The sequence below is a fragment of the Bos indicus x Bos taurus genome, chromosome 18, assembly GCF_003369695.1.
Source record: "Bos indicus x Bos taurus breed Angus x Brahman F1 hybrid chromosome 18, Bos_hybrid_MaternalHap_v2.0, whole genome shotgun sequence".
NCBI classification, from domain to species: Eukaryota; Metazoa; Chordata; class Mammalia; order Artiodactyla; family Bovidae; genus Bos; species Bos indicus x Bos taurus.
Window position 1 is genome coordinate 60,359,795 of NC_040093.1, and position 22,226 is coordinate 60,382,020.

The window sequence follows — 22,226 nt, forward strand, 5'->3', positions numbered from 1 at the left end:
TGCTTTCTCTATAATCCAACAGATGTTGGCAATTTAACCTCTGGTTCCTCTGCCTTTTCTAAATCCAGCTCGAGCATCTGGGAGTTCTTGGTTCACATATGTTGAAGCCTGGCTTGGAGAATTTTGAGCATTACTTTGCTAGCATGTGAAATGAGTGCAACTGTGTGGTAGTTTAACATTCTTTGGCATTGTCCTTCTTTGGTACTGGAATAAAAACTGACCTTTTCCAGTCCTGTGGCCACTGTTAAGTTTTCCAAATTTGCTGGCATAATGAATACAGCACTTTAACAGCATCATCTTTTAGGATCTGAAATAGCTCAGCTGAAATTCTGTCACCCCACTAGCTTTGTTCGTAGTGATGCTACTTAGTAAATTAGCATCAGTAAATTAGTAAATTCCACTGGGTTTTCCCAGGGGCTAAAACATAGGAAAAAGGGTGGAGATGGGCTGAGATGGAAGTCAGAGTAGGCAAAGGTAAGAAGAATTCCATTCTCACCAGCCCCACCCTCATACTGGAGCCCAAGAGCCAGGTTAAGGCATGGAACCCCCATCCCAGAGAGATGCCCAGTGCAATGAGACGAGGTGTGGCATTCCACCGTGACCAGCACACAGAGTGCACCCCGTACGTGATGGGGGCAGGACTGGGGTGGCTACAGCATCATGAGGACCACTAGCATTATTACAGACTCGGGTCCACTCATCAGCTGTGAGGGCCAGGACTTTGGATATACAGCTAAAGCCATCAATCTGGAAATGTGGCCGTGCTCTCAGGAGAACAAATGAGCTCCAAGAGGAATATAACCAGCTTGTCCTTGGTATTCAGTGAAAAATTAATTCATTCCATCAACAAACATCGTGTGTACTAACCTGAATGTGTGCATGAGATAGATTCCTGCCATGTGGTGTGGGCAGGGCCCAGGGAGACTCTTTCCAAGAAATGACAGAAATAATTTCAGGGTAGCTTAAGGAAATTCAAGAGTAGAAGGAAACACATCAAGTGAATGTTCTTACGGGAAAAGCTGAATAACTTCTGGATACGTGATCACAAAAGCAAACAAACACCCGTCGATGTATCATGGTGGTGGGAGGGAGGAGCCATGGATGATGGTGCTGCTGATGACAGTGGGAGAAGAGCTAAAGGAAGAAGACAGGAGGGAGGGGAAGATGGAAAAACGGTGACAACAACCACAATGCTCATGGCGGGGACAGTCACTCAACACCCACTGACGCCAATCCAAGCATCACACACACCTGACCTCGTTTAATCCTTTCAACAATTCTCGAAAGAGCAAATGTTAGCCACTCAGTCATGGCCAACTCTTTCCGACCCTGTAGACTATAGCCCACCAGGCTCCTCTGTCCATGGAATTCTCCAGGCAAGAATACTCGAATTTGGGTTGCCATTCCCTTCTCCAGGGGATCTTCCCAACCCAGGGGTCAAACTGGGATCTCCTGCATTGCAGACAGATTCTTTTACCTTCTGAGCCACCAGGGAAGCCTCAACAATCCTATCATAGGTTCAGTTATTACCCGCTTCTTACAGAGGGGAACCTTCAGACTGAGTAGGGTTACACTGTGGTCCAGTGAGTCAAGTCCAAGGCATCGGCCTGACTGGTGACCAAGCTCACGACCACCGAGGCAGACGCTGCTGGGTGCCCCCTCTGATCACTCTCCCTGTCATCTTTGCTAAGAGCACCCAGGAAAGACGGTCCCCTTTCCAGACTCCTTGCACTATGTGTGGCCTGTGATGGACAAGTTGGTGTCCCCCTTCTCCTTGTTAAGGAAGTAGACAGGACACTCGGAGGCTGGGCAGCCATGTGCTAAGAAGGGCTGAGGGGAGAACCCACAGCAGTCCTGGCCCCCTGACAGCATCACGCACATGTGCCCCCAGACTCAATGGCCTCCCCGCAGGTCTCTTATAATAAGAGAGACGAACCCCTGACGGGGAAAGCTGGGGTCCAGGCCAAGCCACAGCTGATGGAAGCACTGCAGGGAGGTGACCCCCAGTCAGCATAGGACCCACTCAGGCTCCCCTTGTCCCACCAGCTGCACAGGCTGGACATCACATGTGGGATCTGGTTCTGGTCTTGAAGCCTTAGGGTCACAACACTTGACCAGAATCTGAATTCTGCTAACTCAGACGGGGGAACTGTAGGAAGAAGTGGGGTTCTCCAGGAAGTGCAGGAAGGCGCAGGGTTCATCACATTTCTAGACTCTTTGATCTGAAGTAAGAAATACACTCTTGTGGTCACAAATGAAACAAGCCCAACAAATACGCTGAAAAGACGCTAATCACGGAGTGAACAGCTGAGGCTACACACGGACCGGTCTTTGGGAAGAGTGCCTAGATGGACTCTCAGTGACTCTGGGGACTTATGTGGGTGCCTCAAGGCAGGATCCTAAAAGACCTATGCCGGAGGGAAAGGAAACCTCCAGCGAGACCCTGATAGCTTAACCAGACAACACGTAACAACCACTGGAGCCTTAGCTGGAAACAGCTGGGCTCGGCCTTCCAGAATCTTCTATCATAAAATGTCCAGGGAGACCACGGATATTATTATTCCATTATGTGCTTCTACAAGTTCTTCCTACCTCACATTTGCTTTGTGGCATTTGTTCCATTTACATGTGAAGGAAGAAGAAAGGAGGCACCGATTCATCACAGAAACACCTAAGCTGTAGGTGCTTCATGTATTACTAAAAGGCTGCTCTCGTGGAAGACTTAGATGGTGGGCAGCACAGAGATGCTTTTCCACATGGTCTGCTCTGTGGGCGGGTGTCTATATATAAACACAGCTCGAATCCGCTGTGGGGTGTGCAGCCCAAGTTGACGCCGTGTGAAACACATCTGGATCAGGCCCTGTTCCCAATCAAAGGAAAGCCGTTCTTCTTGGTGGTCCGACCACTTAACTTAAACAAAAAGAACTGAGCCAACTTTCATCAATGAGCCTTTCTTCCAACCGAAAAGAAAAAATAAAAAAGGATAAAAAAAATGAGTTGGCTACTGGTTATGGCGATGTTTTGCCACAAGGTTAATAATGATGGGTTTCAGGTCGCTGGCAATTTCTCACTTCAAACAAACTTGAACCATCCACCCTCAAGTGGCGACTGTTTGACGTGGGCTGTCCGGCACCCACGACCCTTCTTGGACACCCAAGTGGTGGGTGAGTGACATTCTGCCATTCTATCGTTACCAAAAACGAGAGACTTCTCATCCTCAAAATTTAAAAAGTGCTTATATATTCAAGTCCAATGGAAGACGCATAGGCTTGCTCCATTTCACGACTACTGGAACTTGAATTAGAGACTTATAATCAGTTCATGGAAGCTGGGCTCATTCTTCCAGAGGGAACTAGGGAGGAAAAAATCAGAAACACCCCTGCTATCATTCAGAACATGCCACAGCTTTTTCCTCCACTGCCGCTCCCTTTTTCCCAGATGCTCATTTCACTTCTAAGTGGCCTAACCAGAGGTTTCAAGGCTCCCCCTCCCCTAGTGCAGGGAAAGCAGGTTCGAAGGACAGAAGAATGAATGAATGGAGTGAAATGACGTCAAAGTTGCTCAGTCGTGTCTGACTCTGTGACCCCATGAACTATACAGTCCATGGAGTTCTCCAGGCCAGAATACTGGAGTGGGTAGCCTTTTCCTTCTCCAGGGGATCTTCCCAACCCAGGGACAGAACCCAGGTCTCCTGCATGGCAGGCAGATTCTTTACCAGCTGAGCCACAAGGGAAGCCCAAAAACACTGGAGTGGGTAGCCTATCCCTTCTCCAGCAGATCTTCCCGACCCAGGAATTGAACTGGGGTCTCCTGCACTGCAGGCGGGTTCTTTACCAGCTGAGCTATCAGGGAAGCCCGAATGAATGAAGAAAGCTGCTTAAATTGGGAGGGGAAACATTAGGGAGCAGTGGAGATGATGGACAGCAAGAAACCACGTGCCCTTTGGATGCCTGTACTCAGCTAACTGTTGCCTCCTCCACCAGTTTTTATTTACTTTATTAACAAACAGGTCTATTTCATTTTTGGCCACACTGCGTGGTGTGTGGGATCCCAGTTCCCCAAGCGGGGACTGAACCCGTACCCAGTGCACTGGGAGCTCGAGTCCCAGCCACTGAGCCGCCAGGGAAGTTCCCCTGCTCCCATCTGTGAATCTAACAGGAATGCCAGGTTTTTACGTGAAGTCTCCCAATCTGCATTTGCGTTTCAGCCATTTTTTAAAGTCACCATGTGAGGAAAACAAAACACATCCTGCTCGCGGGCGACGTCCACGGATGCAGAGGAACGTGACCCTGGGTGTTCTCCTCCGGAAGTCGCGTCCGCAGCCATGGCCTGTGCCTGCTCTGGGCCAAGACAAATGTGAAAGGGGAGGCAGGGAGGCGGGAGGACAGTCTGGGAGCTGAAGGCGGGTCCTCAGACTTTCCCGGGTGATATATTGGCCTGTCAAATCTCATGACCCGGGGAGGATGATAAACACTCGAAACCTCATCTAATTTTAAAGTTACTTTGATGCAGGAACCAACTTGTGGGCAGATCAGCCTCCACTCTGCGCCCTAAGCTCTATGCCAGATACCTCCCCTGAAGGAGAGAGGGGAAGGGCCCATCCCACCCCCTGCACCCCACTCGTGAGGCCGAGGCAGGTGGGTGGCAGGGGGCTGTCATCCCAGGATCCCAACGTCCCCCAGGTGGGCAGCAGGGACAAGAGGCAGTCCTGATCTACAGTGCTCCTTCCTGTGTGCTGATTATAGGCAAAGGGCCCTGAGGTCTTGGAGGGTTTGGTTTCTTAACAGGAGACTTGAATCTTTCTTCCCACAATTTTTTTTTTTGGTCTTACTGATTGTGGCACAGAGCCCTGGGGAGCCTTCTTCTGCTGAGATAAACACAGGGCACCCTCACAGTCCTCATGAACACATTTTTCCTCCTCCCAAGTTTCACCGAAGGAAATCCTTCCCACGGTCAGTCTTAGATGGGTTGGAAGTCGAAATCAGATTCACAAAAATACAAGATGTACAAGAAATTAAGTTTCCTTGATAATGCAAAAGTACTGAAAATTAACAACAAAGCCTTGTTAGCTGGAAAAAGAGACTGACAGTATCCACAATATCTGGTCATGAAATAACCTGTGACCCCTAATCCCCAAAAAAACCTCCCTACTGAAACACAGTAAAAGATGTTATACCAAATATGACATGTGAACCTCGAGACTGACTCGCAGACTGATTGAAAACCAAAAGCTATCAGAGACATTTTGAGCATGACTGGGTAAATCTTGTTACACTCTTTTATGTTAGTGAATTATCCTCAGTTTCACAGACATGATAATGTTGATAAATGTGATCACACAGAGCAAGGTCTTTGGTTTTGGGAGATGTCTGCCCAAGTATTTAAGTGTAAAGAGTGTCAACGTCCGCAACTTAGATACAGATATGGATGGACGGATGAATGGATGGATACATCTATCGGTGGCTGAACAGGTGGATGGATAAATGGATGACCAGATGAATGGATGGATGAATAAATGGAATGGATGGATGGACAGACAGATGTGTTGATGGACTAACTAAATAAGGTATTGCTGCTGCTGCTAAGTCACTTCAGTCGTGTCCGACTCTATGCGACCCCATCCCTGGGATTCTGCAGGCAAGAACACTGGAGTGGGTTGCCATTTCTTTCTCCAATGCATGAAAGTGAAAAGTGAAAGTGAAATCGCTCAGTCGTGTCCGACTCTTTGCAACCCCATGAACTGCAGCCCATCAGGCTCCTCCGTCCATGGGATTTTCCAGACAAGAGTACTGGAGTGGGGTGCCATTGTCTTCTCCAAAATAAGGCATTAGCAATTATTAAATCTAGGTGGTGAGCATATAGTTATACACTGTACTACTACTGTTTGAATTTTCTATATACTCAATAATTTTTACAACCAAAAGTTAAGAAATCTGTTACTTTCAGAATTTCAGTGTTTTATTTCATCTTTCTTTAAAACACTTTTAAAAGCAGGTATTACAAAGAAGTAGCATGTGGAAAACGGTTTTAAAAGTGAGATTTACTCCCATTAATATTACAGAGAAGAGGGTCTGACTGTTGAGATCCCAACCTGAGGGTCTTTTAAAGGGCATCCCAAAGAACACTAAACCCATTCCTTCAACTGACTGTCGAGAAAACTGAGGCTCACAGAGGTTCAGGGACTCCCCTACAATCACACAACAAGTTAGCCACAGACGAAGGGATATGATGGACCCCAGAGTTGCTCTCTACAACATACCAGACCACTTGAGCTGTCTGGCCTTGTCTTGATTCATAGCCGATTTTCAGGAGGATAGAGTATGCCTTAGCGATGGCATTATCATTCATCCTTTGTTTTTAGAAATGATGTGGTTTTCTCAGAACCACAGGCTTCAAATGCACATTCTTATCTTTCCCATTCACCCAATGGACTCTTCATCACACTTACTGTAAAGGGCATTTTCTTGGGCACTTGGAGAAATGGGCAGACCTGCAGCCCGGGGCCCCTGGCCCTGGAAACACTGACATCCTACCAGTTATGGGCTGGAGTACAGGACAGCTCCCTAAGAGCTATCCCCCAAAGGGGCAACTTCTAAAAATGGCTTCCAATCATTATATCTCCATGACAGGAGAAAAAATGTTATCTTGATAGTAAAGGATTTAAATTTATTGCACGGCTGAAAATGGTTAGTGAATTGGAATTATAAAGTAATGAATCATTTCCTGGAAAAAGTTGAGCCGCTAGTCATGCCACTGCACGAAGAACTATTTAGGGATGTAGAAAGGGTAAAAAAAAAAAAAAAAAAGAAGAAGGAAAAAAAAAAGAAAGTTAGGAAGCCTACCCAGGAAATTATTCTGAAATGTATACGCTCTCTCAAAGATTAAATTCGTTTTCCAAAAGAAAAGAAAATTGAACAGACTTGGTGACTACTGTGGGAAAAATAAAGCTGTCTCTAATTTCCATGCCGTTCCTCCTGTTTTGAGCACTGTCCTTCGTAATCGATGGCAGCATCTGGGTTTCGCAGTCTCCCCCTTGGCCCCTAGAGATCAAGCCAGGAGTCTTAGCCTCTCTCCTGGACTCTCTGTTCCTGCCAAACCGTGCCACACAGCAGTTGCGACCACGCAACCCTTGTCTCAGTCCACTGTCTTCAACGGCAACAGAACGGTGGTCTGCTTGATGAGAAAAGGGATTTCCTCCCACAGCTCAGCACAGGTGGAAGAAACCAGAGCCACACCAAAAACTGACTGCGCTGGTTTGCACTTTCAGCCCCAATTATTCTGTCTTCTCGGTTGTGCTTCCTAATCCATGTAGCAATCAGGGTTCAGTATACTCAAGGGCTCAAGGTCGCAGGTATATATAAGGTTCTGGGGGTCAGGAGGGGCCGGGCCCCAAGGGAGGACGGCTCACTCTTGGGATGAGAGGCTGAGAAGGCAGCTTTCACTTTCACTCAACCAGGTGTCAGAGACTGTGCTACCCTGCCTGGAAAGGCCTCATCTCATCTCTGAGCTCACGTCCTGCCAAGGCATTAGGACCCAGCCCTGTAAGCCATTTAGGATCAGCCCAGCTGGAATGATGGTTCCCTCTCCAGAATTTCCACTTAGCTTCCCTCTGCCTTGTGTGAAGAAGCCTTTAAAACAAGGACCAGACTGTAGGGACAGAACCTGTGGCTTCTATATCCTCCACGCAGAGGGCCCAGCTTACAAAATGAAAAAGAATGTCAGGCTGTACCAGCCCAAGAGCCTACCTCTGACACAGCTATTAGGCCAGGGTTTAAGCGAAGGACTGAACATTTCAGGAGTTAAAAAAACACTCACACTGTGCTTGTTCCTTAAACACTGATTCAGTCCATAATATGTTCAAGCTCCTCAGACTCTCTCAATCTACTGGAAGGTGTCAGATTTCCTCTTGGGAGGAAACTAAACGGTGTATCTTTTGGCATCAAGTAAAAATCACTCTTAATAGGTTCCTACAAAGGATGGGTTTAAGGTGCTTCTTCCAAATTCTACACCAAGGTTAAGGGGGATGCTGCTGGAAAGCTCCCCACGCAACGCTGTAATGACCAGAAAATGGAAAAATCCGAGAGACGTGGGGGCTGTGGAACAGGGTTCAGGGATGGAGGGCAATTGTTGATCCGTGCAAAGATCAAAGCTGGGCAGAAACCCTTCCCGGGTTTACACAGCTGCAGGCTCCGTGCGGGAGCTGTAAAACAAACACGCTCGGGAGGGGCGGGGGAGGGCTTGTGCCTGGGACCATGGGGGTGTCAAGGACTCCCCATGACATCAAATGAACCAGGAGCCTGAGAGTTGCTTCGCTTCGGGCCTGGAAAAAGAAGCTTGAGCCCTTTTCCAATCCAGACCATATTTTTATTGGGCCCAAGGCTTTCACCAATTTGGCTTTCAGAAACAGAATAAGGAAGAGGAAAGAGAACCATTTTCAAAAAAGAAAAAAAAATTCTTGAGTTTAATAAATACCATCAACAACAAAAAAACAAAAAACAAAACAAAACAAAAATTGAATTGGTCAAATCTTGATAACCTGGGGCTGAGTAACTCCCCGCCCCAGCTTATCCTGTTTAGTTGCTGTGTACTAACATCTGAATGAGACCCAGAGCTCTCAAAACTCCTGTAGGTGCATAAATTCCTAAACTAAATAATAACAAAGCCATATGTTACCATATTTTTAGATATGAATTGCTGTATGAGGGACAAACACAAGAGCAGCTCCCTGCTACATCATCTGGATGCATCAGAAAGAAAATCATCTCATAAGCCTGCATATATCGATTCTTCTTTTTTTTTTTGCATCACAAAACTTGCATATTTCCCCTGTGTACAGAAGTATAATTTCTTTACTTGGTTGTTCCCAATGTCTTAAACTTGATATACGTGTAATATTTGGAAATGAAAATAATATATATATGTGAATCCCTCGTTTCGTGTATTAGAAAACAATATGTTTTTGCTCATTAAAGGCGCCAATATAAATGCTATAAACCATGAAATTACCTTTGAGCCCTTCCTGAAATAACCAGTTCACAAACAAATGATCCATGCAAAAAAGCCAAGGGGAGATTACAATAATAAGACTAAGTTACATTTTCATTTCGGGATTTTTTTTTTTTAATGTAGAAAAGTATTATTACTGCAAAACCAACAGCGGCAGCAGGTACATCCAGTTTATACAGGAAACACCGAACAGGACAGGCAGACTGAACACAATGAGCACCAAGCAGGGGTTTTCGTACTTTCCACTGTGATGCAGAATTCACATTCACAACAAATTATCTCAATAGTACTTCAGGTTTTCTCACTTCAGAGGGCAGCTTTAAAAGCAATGATGGCGAAAGCATTTTACTAAGTTAACTGGGAGGTTTTTCAAACTCGGAATGTAAGATCCTTCCTGCCCAACGCTCAGAGGTAAAGAACCCGTCTGCCAATGCAGGAGACACAGGTTTGAGCCCTGGTCAAGGAAGATCCCACATGCCATAGAACAATTGCGCCTGTCCACTGTTAACCACTGAGCCTGTGTGCCGAAGGGAAGAGTGGCCCTCCATGACCACAACTAGAGAAAGTCCTCTAGCAGCAATAAAGACTGGGTACAGCCATAAATAAACAAATAAAAATTTTCAGAAAGATCCTGCCATACGGATGACCAAAAGAAGCTGTGGGTAGCAGAAATATTATTATCCAGTGAGCCAGTGTTCTCAGGCTGAAATTGGCAGAGCCCTTCATCCAGTGTGATCGCCCAGCAGGCAGCAACCCCGTCATCTGGAAAGTCACTGAAAGAGCAGCTCTCTGGGCCCTCCTCCCCAAGTTCTGGAATCAGGAGCCCTGCGGGGAAGCCCAGGGAGGTGGGTTCTAACAGCTCTCCAGGGGACGCCGTGCACGCTCCAGCCTGAGAACCACTGTCTTCGTCTGACGACGTCGGGCACCGATGACAGGGATGAAGATGCTCTCTGCGTGAAGATCCCCCATGGAAGTTCCAGCAGCCCCTCCATTCTGCTCCAACGCCCCCCAACAGCCCGCTCCTCCCCACCCAGAAAACGACACCTGAGCCAGATGGTCTGCACACCTCTGTCTAGATTAACGCTCACCCCTCTCCCTCCATGCCAGCAACTCTCATCTGTAAAACTGTAGGTGATATACCTCTCAGCAAGATGACATGAGAGCCCTGACCTTCCTCCAGGTTCTAACCATCAGCCCTGAAATGGCCCCAACGATGCTATGAAACAGGCCATGTGAGAACCCGGCTGAAGGGGCCGGGAGGCCAGGCCAGGAGAAGGCGAGCAACAAGAAAGGGTGGCTGCGCCAGAGTGTGCCTACAAGGCTGGGGGTGGGCAGGGTGCCTTCATGAGACTCTGGGAGTTTCTAACATCTTGGCAGAAACTATCTGGCCTGCATCACCAGTGTGAAGATTCTGAACTGGAATCCTCACCTTGCTAGTCCATCCCTGAAAACCGTACACAGTATTTTGATGAAGGGTACATTCAGTTCTGGAACTGAGATCCGCCTGAATTCATCTGGTTCTTCTACGAGTCCCTCCAAATACTTTAGGGTATGGGCAGCGTGCTTAAAACCTGATGGAATTTCCTGCCGTACTCTGCAGTGCCAGAATTGCTCCATCCCATAAAAAAAAAATATGGGAAGAACTTTTTGTCTCCCTCCTTTAATGATATAGAACATAATATTTTCAGTAAATCCTCATTTAAAGTATCCTCGGTCCAAAAGAAAATTCTTTGGACCACAGAAATAACTGTGAGTGGGTGTGACACGGATTGCACACACAGCTATTAAAAAAGAAAAAAAAAAAAAAACTTGGCTCTGGCATTTTCTGAAAATTGCTGTGTTGTTGCCATTTTTATTGGGTTAATTAAAAGACCATAAAAATGAATTCAAACATGTTTGGAGACAGATTTTCAAGTTTTATAAACTGTGCTCAGTTGCTGGGCCAAAGAGAAGAGAATGACAGACACCTCTGTACTCACAGCTCTGGGGTGGCTTCTTGATTTCTCCTCTGTCTTCCCCTCTCCCTCTCCCTCCCCTCCTTCCTTCTGGCCTGCCTTCCTTGCATTCATTCATTGATTCATCCAACCCACATCCCCGACTCTGCGCCAAGCGCTGGGCCAGGAATAGCCCCTGTTCTGACCGGACTATCTTGCTGGTAGGAGACAGAAGCTGAAGGACATCATTTAGATCAAGGGGCTGGCAAACTTTTCCTTTGAGGGACCAGATGGTAAATATTTTAAGCTCTATGAGCCACAGTATCTCTGCTGCAACTGCTGAACTCTGCTCTGACAGACACAGACTAAAATACATGAATAGATGAACACACTGCGTCCCAAGGAAACGCTTCACGAACACTATCGTTTGAATTTCATATGCTTCGATGGCTCATGAAATGCTCTTCTTCCTTTGACTCTGTTTTTCAACCACTAAAATATGTAAAAAAAAAAAAAAAATCCTCATGCCATAAAAAAAAAAAGAAGGGCTTCTTAGACCCTGATTTATACATGGGGAGAGAGACCACGGTATGGCTGACCCTGACACCTAAAAAGAAAATGCTGGGCTTCTCGGCTGGTAAGTCCAGGGGATCGCTGGCTACGAAGCCAACCCAGCAGGCACAGCGAGGGCAGAGAGGGGCCCTCCACCCACAGCTGCTGGCCGTCAGGCCTACGCTCATTTCCACCATGGCTCCCTGCCCAGGTCTAAGCAGTGGGCTTTGGTGACTTGCCCTGCTCCATGGTGGCCTTGGCGACTGGCTCTGAACTTGATAAAGTGCTAATTTTGCTTTTTATGACCATTGTATAATGCTGATAAAAAGCCAAGTCAGTCTGGTTTCAAAATCTGAAGAAACGTTAGCCCCCGGGCTGAAACCCGGGAATCTACAAGTTACAGACAGGAGGCAATTTTCACACTCAGTGTCTGCCACTGTCCGAATGGCGGTCTCAGGAGGAAATGGTGAGCGGTCTCCGTGTTAGTCCCAGGCCCTCGGTCCTGCCTCGACTGCGGGATGTCGGCCACCAGCCAGCTCCGTGATCATGACAGAAACCTAACATGGTTCACGCGAGTGGCCTTTGGTGGGCAAATGTTCAAGCACATTAAGGTTTTAATATAATTATAATTATAGAACATGTTCAACCAATTAACCACAAATATGCTGTTTATCTGAAAGGCTGCCAGCACTGTGGACTGCAGTCAAAATAACATTAGGCTGCAGTCCTTAAGCAAAGAATACACGGTGAATCAAAAGGGAGATCAGAAGGAAAAGGCCAAAATAAATATTTTATCTGATATTTTATGAATATTTCCTCAAATGCCAGATTAAAATATGTCATCTCCACTTCCCATATATTTACTTGATGAAATCAGATTAAGTGAGTTCATGACACTGTTGAAAAACACCATAAACCAAAGAGAGAGAAAGAAGTGTGTTTTGTAAATCTTGGCAGTCAAGGTCTCCCAACGTTCGCTGGCGTATAATGTAAATAAGAAATGGCAATTGGAACAAGTCATATTTTTTAAGGCATTTTAGAAACTTCTCATTAGCCCTTATATCTTTCTTAGTTACGGCCTCCAGGATTTGAAGCAAAATTAAACTCTGTCTTAGCAACTAAATAATATAAGCCTTCTCATAACTTTTCTCCAAGAGAATTAAGAAAGAAAGAAAGAACCTCCTTGTACAATTTGTATATACACAATTTGTACTGCTGTAAAAGCATATTTTGAAAAGTGCTCCCTAAATAATTAAGCTATTCCTTTTACCATACTTCCTATATTACAGAAGTCATTTTCCCACCGAGAATCAATAAGTCATTCCAAACGTCAGTCATTTTTCTCCATTTAACGGAATGGACTAAAGTCCGACACTGCAAGTTACATTACCTTTGAATTATGCGTGTAATTTAAAATTCAAAGTACTAGCTAAGGAGCTTTTTAGACTGACCACTCTACACTCACTTCATAAATACGGTCCCTCGCAGACCCTTCTGACAGATTTACCGAACAACAGGAGTTTGAGGCGGTTAAGGCTGCAAGTCGCACAGGAAAGCTGTTCTCCCTAAAGATGCCACAGGAACAATTCTCTTTTCAGCGGCAACCCAAAGCAAACGGCCATACATCATTTACCAGGAAATGTCTCTAGGTTTTTAAGATTCATGGTAAAGCCATTCTAAAGCATCTTAGCCTTAATTACAAATAAACACGTGGGCACACACCGACAGGTCAGTTCAGAGGATGCTCCCTAAGTAAAGGCTCCAGTGTGATTTTTGCTTGGCCAGACCCAAAGCCTCTGATAAAATTTCAAACACAGAAACCCCAAACAAGTATGTATTGAAAAGGCTCTTTTTCATCAAACATGTCATGAGAAAAGGAAAAAATAAAAAATGCAGAGAGATGTACAAATGAAAGTGTTTAAGTATACGTCAGCAGCAATTACATTTTAAGGAATTAATAGAAGCGGCTTTATATTCCTTTACCTGAATTCACGGGCTAATGTGCTTCTGATTATAAATAAAACACAATAACCTCATCCTTCAGGAAAATCAAAATAAAGTAATTATGAAAAATACCAGTGAATATTATTACATTTATGATATACTTACTGATTCACACTGCAGGTCAGTAAAACTTGAAAAAAAAAAAAAAAACTGTCAAGTATATAGCACTTTTTTTTTGCAGCTAATATTACTTTATTCATTATGTCCCTCCAAAGAACGAGACCCTCCTGTAGTTCGAGAGAAAATGAAACTTTGCAATGTTGTCTTTTCAAATACTGAGTGTTTAGAAAATACAGCAGTAAGTCTGACCTTGTAACCAAAACGTATGGACCTGAATGTCTCAAGCTTCTCCCTGCTCACGAGGAGCCCCATTCTCCGTCACAGGAGTTTTGCTTCCCACCTGTCCCACCAGGACAGCGGAGCGCCTTCTCTGGGAAAGCGCTAGTCTTGGATCCCAAATGTGGAAGCTTTCTCAGACCTGTTCCTTGTAAGAGCCAGAGCTCTGTTCATTCCCACTGCTCTGTAACCAAATAATCTTGTTTTTTCCTCTTCCTTTTTCATTAGTAAGTAACTCCGATAACTGTACACTTTCCCTGACGTGGGACAAACTCCAGGTCACTGGAGCCCACCAACCACTTTTAGCACTTGCCTTCGGTGGGTCATCAAAAATCAACTCTATTTGCAGAATTTTATTCTTGCCAGCTTCACACTACCAGAGACAAACCACTTTAAAGCGCCTTAAGAATCATTAGCTCTCTTGTATTTGACTTGAACACCAGCGTGGCCTAGCGCGGGCTGGCCAGCTCCAGGGAGAGCGGTTCCCCGGCACTCCCGCATCCTTGGCAGCTCTGCAGCCGGAGTCCCCCCCACTCCCCGGCTCTGCCGGTGCCTCTCCACCCGGGGCCCCTCCGCCTGGTGCCCCTCTGCCCCAGCTGCCGAGGTGCCCTGTGCTGAGTGAGCACCTCGGGCAAAAGCAGAGCCTTCCTGCTGGGGGTGAGCCTTGCACAGCAACACCTAGTCTCAAACAGTGGGACCTCAAGGATGATTTTTTTTTTTCTTCCTGCCCCCTAGGACGGACTTCCCCCCCGCCCTTCCTAAACTTGTTTACATTTCTTCCCACTTGAAAAATGTAGCAAAATTCATTCAACTGATGGATACTTGCTGGTAAATCACCCAATCTGAGCCACTTACACTGATAGGACCTGTAAATCCTGATCGCAGGGTGTTAGTTCAAACAAAAGGAAATTTCGTTGAAGGGAACTGATACTCTGGGAATGATCTCTCTCCAAAGGAGTCCACCCAGGGAAGTAAAATTTGCAGATGTGAAGGGAGATGCTGCGCATGTACTGGGCTCCCCTGGGACAGAAAAGGTCAGGATAATTGTTCCGGGAATGTCATCATGTGGCAGTATGCATTACTAACAAGAGATGGACCAGAAATACATTCTTCTCCTTTGGGCTCCCCCCCAAAAAATACTGCACTGTGAAGAGGCTTGTTCTTTCCAAACCCATTTTATTAAAATGACGACCACAACAACAACGAGACGGACGTGGACAGAACTGCTGGGAACAGAGCTCGGGTCGCCGTACGCCACCGGCACTGCACTCTCGGGGTCTCTCACACACACCGTTTCCCTGAATCATCCATCCTGTCACCTAATGAATTTCATATATGTATGTGCTGCTTAAAAAAAAAACATAAACTCATAAATAATTCCATATACAGTCTCCTGCCAACTGACCATGCATTGTTTGTGTTTCACCTGCTGTATTAAACAAAAATGAAAAACTATTTCCTTGTTTTCAAATTAAAAAAAAAATTCCAGGCTCTATTTGGAGGGGACCACATGAAATCAAAACTCACTGCTTAAATTGCACAATTAAAACATACTCGCTTAGGAGTGATGAAATGACAAAACTTGACGAAATTTGACAAAAAGTTACTTGGGTCTGAGAAAAACACATTCTTAAATGGTGTCTTGGAAACTGCCTTAGTCTAAGAATCTCTACCGGATGCCGTAATGAAAATGAGAGAAACAGCTTCAGCTCAAACTGAGGAGAAAGACGGGCTCTACTGCTTTCTGTGGAGTTTTGTTCTTTTTAATATGACATCACTGTAACATTTCTTTTCATGTCTTTGTGGATAACTACTATTCAGCTAATTTCCTCCCTCACCAAAAAAAAAAAAAAAAAAAAATTAGAAGCCTGGTGCCATGTAATTATCGAAAACAGTCTAACCACTTTGCTCAAAGATTTGACTTGGCAAATCAAAACCAGAGGACATGGTCCTCTTGGCCTGGTTGCTGCCTTTCCCCTGACCCCTCACTGAGCCATCGGAAAATGGGCCACACTGAGAGCCACTCGGACGCTCTAGACACAGAGCAGAGAAAGAGAGCAATAACCGCGTGACCGCTGAGAGCTGACAGCACGTAGTGCCATTTTGGTGGATTCAGATAACACGGTTCCTTTTGAACTAAGGACCTCTCTAGACCAGTGGTGGGGTGGGGGTGGGGGGTGCAGTCCAAGTTACAGACATTGTTCGTGACTCAAGAGAAGTTTCGGAACTTCCCTGGTGGCCCAGGGGTTAAGTCTCCTGCACGTTCGCCACAGCGGGCACAGGTCCAGTCTCTGGTCAAGGAGCTAGGGATCCCACATGCCACATGGTGCCGCAGCGGGCACAGGTCCAGTCTCTGGTCAAGGAGCTAGGGGTCCCACATGCCACATGGTGCAGCCAAAAACTAAAAAAAAAAAAAAAACAGAATTTTCTATTGGCCAAGACTCAGAGACTCAGAATAGTCTGATGCCTGGCTAAAGACCATGCTCTAAACACTTGAGCTAAGAGTTCGTATTAATAGACATCTAAATTTAAGCAGAGTCATATGATGCTTTGGCAATTAGAAATTAAGTCTCAAGAAAAACACAAAAGCTCAACTATATGAAGCATCAAGCCATATTCATCAGAGAGGAGAAATTTCTTTTATTCTATTTTCCTCAAAGTCCATCACCAGTTCCTACATGCTTGCAAAACTTCAGGCTGTTTTTCTGAATGCCAAGGTCAGACCTACCGTACCCTGTCTTGTTACCAAAGGCCTGACTCTCTCCCAGTGACCGGACAGAGAAGTTGGAGGGGGACCCCAGCAGGAGAGTGCCATAAGGGAATGTGTGTCCAGCCTGACAAGGAGTCTTAAAACAAAACCAACTTTCTGCTTTATCGTTTTAAAAAAGTAAGGAGACTGTGTGTATAACGTTAATCGCTTAGTGGTGTCTGACTCTTTGTGACCCCATGAACTGCAGCCCTCCAGGCTCCTCTGTCCATGAGATTTCCCAGGCAAGAATACTGGAGTGAATAGCCATTCCCTTCTCTTCCCAACTCAGGGATCAAACCTGGGTCTCCTGCACTGCAGGATCTTCCCAACTCAGGGATCAAACCTGGGTCTCCTGCATTGCAGGCAGATTCTTTACCATCTCAGCCACCAAGGAGACTATAAATGTATGCAAAAATCTAAAGGAGACTTTTTTAAATAAAGGAGAAATTAACTATGAATATCTTGACTGGTTATGAAAAACTGAAACCTTAGGATAACAGCAGAGATAGCTTAAACTTTTCTATGCCACTCATAGTTAAATTCATGACCATCTAATTGGTACGGAGAATGCAATTTATAAGAAACTTCACTAACTCTTTTTGTTTTGTTTTGCTGTTTCCTTTTAGTTTTAAAAGTCTACCCAAATGTTCTGTTTATAAATCATACCAAAACTGCACCACTTGGGAAAAAAAAGTTATGTTTCTTTTTAGGGAAAAAAAAATCAAATTCTGGACTCCAACTTTCACATTTAATTACAAACAAAGACATAATGCATTATTTTTCTGTACCCACAAGAGGCAGGCTGACTGCAATTTTTATTGCATGTTAAGTTTTCACTGGATCCCAATATTATTAAGCTTTAAATCAGAGGGTTGGTTCCTTCAGCTAAGTGTAACAATACTAGCAAGTTAAAGGAAAAAAAAAGAAAAAAAGAACACCTCATCTGGGGCTGTAATATTTGCTGAAAAAAATCTACTTCAAAACATTAATCAAATTTTTCGCCTACTGGGCAACCATATGGTACAGCAGCATGTGAATCCCACAAACTTGCTGATCTCCTGTAACTGGGTGCAATTAATTACGCTGGCTGCATCCATCTCTTGGATTTTCGCCTTGTGAAAGAAAAAAAAGTATTTATTGCAACAGCTTTTACAAAACAAGGGAATGAAAATCACAATTGATTAATGAGCTGAATGGAAATATTTCCGTTAGCAGATTTTTAGAACGAATAAGGATTAATACCACGGATGGAAAGGAATGCACATTGAGATCCCCTTGTCCTTTCTGGAACCCCAAAATGTAAGGTGGGGCAGGGAGCCCCGACATGCATAATTCACCAGCCAGCTTTAGGTCGCAAGTAATAAAGCCTTAAACTGGTGAAGTAATAAAGAGGCTGGCTTTACAAGATACTATCCTGGGATACAAAAAGCCTGTTCTTTGATTTGAAAACACCGATATTAAATACTCAGTGGGTGAAGAACATTACCGGCCTGACAAAGCGCGGAGAGGAAAGTGGGTCTTACAAGGAAGCAACCCACTCTGTCCTTGGTGATTCAGGCGCTAAGCCGGCTGCACACATGGTCCGCTTGTGGTTTTAAGACCCCTGCATGGGAGCGAGCATCCGAGAGGAAGTCAGGGTGGTACCACTGCCCTCACTTGTCGGCTAAAGGTACAAACAATTCATACTTGCAGCCATCTTTCCCACCAGCACTCAGCCAGCATGCTTCTGACTTTTCCTAGCCGTCAGAAGGCTTCCAGGGGCTCAGCCATCACTCCTGCCTTCTAGGAGCTGGCTTCTGGAAAGACACTGGGGTCGCGATCTTTCCCTCAACGGGGAGTCACAGGCCCAGGGCTGGAGGTCTTAGCAGATAAGCAGAAGTTCGTGCACTCTGCCCCTTTCCAGAACCACCCTCCGGGCTTAAGACCATACAAGCTAGGCAAGCAGTGATGAAGTCATCTCAGGCATCTTTATTTCAGGCAGCTCAGTTGCCCTTCCTGTGAAGAGACTGGTGCCCCTATCGGCCATGTGTTCAATACTTATGTTGGGAAAACAGACCAAGTAATAAACGTAAGTGGAAGACAGATCCAAGTTGGAGAGCTCAGATACTACATTAGTTTTACAACTCTTTTATAAAGAGCTCTAAAGAATGAGGCTTTGCAACTCTACTCCTATGTCAAACTTTCTCATGACTGTATCCGCTGCAGTTAAACTTTTACCGGGAAATCCTGCACAGACAGGGCTTTGGGAAAGAGAACTAACTCTTTATTATGTCCATGTGTTTATGTGGCTGACACGACACCTTCTCTGCTGGTTCTGTTCACGTGTTCGTTCTGCGGAGCAACACAGAGAAGACAAAGTCTTCCGCAGTCACCTGATGAACAAGAGCACCCAGAAAGAGAGGAAGTCGCTTTTATACAATAAAGCGTTTAGTGAGTGGTATTTTAAATGACAATATTTCAAACAAGTTCACGCCTATGTTTACGTTAACATGTGTTAACACACAGGCACGAGCCGTTTTATCGGGCGTTGCTTCACTGTGCTTCAAAGATACTGCGTTTCTTTGACCAACTGCAGGTCCAGGGCAGCTCTGCACTGAGTGAGTGTATCGGTGCCATCTTCCCAACAGCAGTTTCTCGCTTAGTGCCTCTGGCCACATTTTGTTCATTCTCCTAAAATTTCACGCTTTTTCATTATCATTGTATTATGGTGACCTGTCATCAGCATTCTTTGATGTTACTAATACAGCTGGCTGAAAGCTTGGATGATGGTTAGCATGTTTTATAATAAAGTTATTTTTTAATTAAAAGATACATATTTTTTAAAGACATAACACTTTTGCACACTTGGTAGACTATAGTATGAAGAGAACTTTTATATGGACTGGGAAGTCAAAACTTTTGTTGTTTGATTTACTGCGGTAGTCTGGAACCAAGCCTGTCACATATCCAAGGTATGGCTGTATAAATTGTGAGATTTTGATGTAAGGAAGGAAAAAAAAATGTTTATTTCCAAATAGCAGGCAGATCTAGGTGGGTAAAAGATTCTGAAGGCCACGATTTAGGGTGTTGGAAGGATAACTTAAAAAAAATCTTATTAGAATCATTCCAGTGGAGAATCAAAGCCGCTTCATAAGTTTTGAAGTACAAGTTTTGAAGAAACCATCATCTGGTGAAAAGTAGGAGAAATGTACCAAGAAAACGTACTTGGCTTCTGGTAGGGAGGGAAAAAAAAACATCTAATGGGAACTGAGTGAGCCAACTCCTTAAACCAGTGACCCTGCAGTGTACACCACCTCCCAGCACCACCTCTCAGATGATCGCCAAACCCCTCCTACGTGTGATGGTTGTTGGCTTAAAAGTTTAAAGAGCTAACAAAATGTTTTAACGAGATACAAATCTCAGAGATCGTTAATCAATATGTTCAATGTTATTTGTGATAATTCATCATGACATGATATTAATGGGTTACTGTACCCTTCAGAGGTGAGATTAATGCAAATGAGCTGCCACAATTAACTTTACTGCTCCCAACTCACAGGAATGGACAGATGATTATAAATGACAACTATATGTCAATTACAATATCCAATAAAGTGAAGCTTAGAGAACAATCCATCTGCTTTTATTGCTCTTCCTTTGACGCAGCTGAATTTAGCTCAACCCACTGTTGTCACAGCGTAGCCATTGTTTGGGGGAGGGGAAAGCGTTTCCCTTTTCCTTTCTTTCTTCAAGTTTTCGATATCTTAAGAGTGCTCTGAAACGTTCACGCAAATAATGCTTTCTAAAGGAAGAAGAGCCACAGGAATAAAGTACCGCACGCATTCTCGGTGAGTACAAGAAAACTTTATCCATGTTCAATCTGCAACAGCAGGGCCAGCAAGGAAGCAACCTGTCCAGCTGTGTGTAATATATTTACGCAATTAAAAACAGAAGACATTAGCACAGCATCCCGAAAAGCTGTGAGTTTCGCTAAACAAAAGTGATTGGAGGATCACTCTGTTGAGTTACAGGGGCTAAAGTGAAAAGGCAGGTACGGGGCCAAGGGCAGGAGGGCAAAGTCAGTTTGAAGGCTGGCACTTGGTGTGGTCAGGTACAGGGACAGCCCCTGCCTGCAGCGGGTTTCCAGGCCTGCGTGCTTCTTCCTGCCAGGAAGGGAGCGCTTTTCGAGAGAGGACGCTCTGGAGCTGACGGGCACAATGCAGGGGTCCCTCCTCGCCGCAGGTCCCTTTACTGAGCAAGCGGGCCCAGGGCTTTGAGTGCTGTCTGAGAACTCACAGGCTGACACCCCTTTCTGCCTCGCCTGGGAGGCTGCACTCCCACCGCCCTCTTCCCTGGCTGATGCTGGCTAAGCAATGACTGCCTGCCAGCCAGCCAGCCAGGCTCCCGTGTCGAGCAAGATCCACTCTAGGGTACCAGTCACACTCCAGAGCCCCTGCAGGAGGGGAGGGGCGGACAGGATGAAACTGGTCGCACCCTCCTACAATGTTTGCCCTGCCCTGGGCCCCTCTCCCCATTCCCCCTCCTGAAAGCACAACCCCCACCCTCCCCACACCACTTGAAAAAGCAGCATGACTTGGGCTCTGCCTCCAGGGAACAGAACCTCAGGCCAGGTGTCGAGGAGATGGAAACAGTAATACAATTTCTGCAGGGCAATCGACAAGGACCCAGCTAGGCAGTGATGAGAGAACACGCACCACACTCCCTTTTGAAGCTCCATCCAGAAAGGATTTCTTCCTTGTGTCCAAAATTACAATTACATCAGATTATAAAAGGATCAGAGAGGACGGGGAAGCTACAACTTTCTCTCTCCAGGATGCATCCCTGGGTCCCTCCTGAGCGCACTTTTCCATTAGGGAACTGGGCCTCTGTGACTCCATGTGATTCCAGCCTTGACCAAGAACCCTGTTCCCTGGGTCATCACTTACAAGGATGCTGTCGGCCTCAAGCCAGGCCAATCAAGTTCTGCCTGGGGCTTCTGTCCAGGGACCATGTTGGGTGGGGGAAACCAGCTTCTTGGTGCCCAGGTCATTGGGATGCTGTTCATCTCTCAGTGGCTACCTTGACACCCAACAAATAAAAGATGATCAAAACCAAGAGTTTAGATAAAGATGGGGGCCTGATGACATATGTGAGTTCTGAAAAAAGCCCGACTCTAAACCCTGGGTTGGCAAAGTACGACCACCTGGCCAGATCTGAACCTCTGCCGTTTGTCCATCCCAGGGTCTAAAAATGCTTCACCTTTCTTAGGTGGTGGAACAACAAAAAAAAGAACACTTTGTGACACATGAAAAATCAGGTGGATTCAGAGTCCAGCATCCACAGCCACAGTTTTATTGGCGCAGCAGCCATACCCACTGAGCTCCCTCCTGTCTGAGCTGAGTACTTGGGTCAGACACCATCCAGCCTCAGCACCAAAAATATGTATTCTCTGTCCTACTGCAGAGAAAATTTGCTGACCCCTGCATCTTGAGGGCCCATGATGACTGTTTCAGCTTAACGGTAGTTTGCATTTGGGCTTTTCCACGGGCAACAGAAACCTCCTGATGAATTACCCGAGGAGTCTGTCCTTAGCTCATCCCACAAATCTGTACACCTCTCCCATCCTTATGTGCTGAGGTCCTAAAGGGAAAAAGCGGCTATCCAGG

At 45.5% G+C, this 22,226-nt stretch overlaps 1 protein-coding gene across 3 annotated transcripts in view; it reads right to left on the bottom strand.

Moving 5' to 3' along the window:
• Positions 1-22,226, bottom strand: part of WWOX (WW domain containing oxidoreductase) — a 908,120-nt gene that overhangs the window by 735,056 nt on the left and 150,838 nt on the right. The window contains exon 6 of one of the 3 annotated variants that reach the window (XM_027513961.1): positions 15,436-16,233. The exons of the other annotated variants lie outside the window; for them this stretch is intronic. Coding sequence (XP_027369762.1) covers positions 16,198-16,233 — 36 coding nt within the window. The 3' untranslated portion in view covers positions 15,436-16,197. Of the gene's footprint in view, positions 1-15,435; positions 16,234-22,226 lie in introns of those variants that run through there. 3 annotated transcript variants of the gene reach the window in all.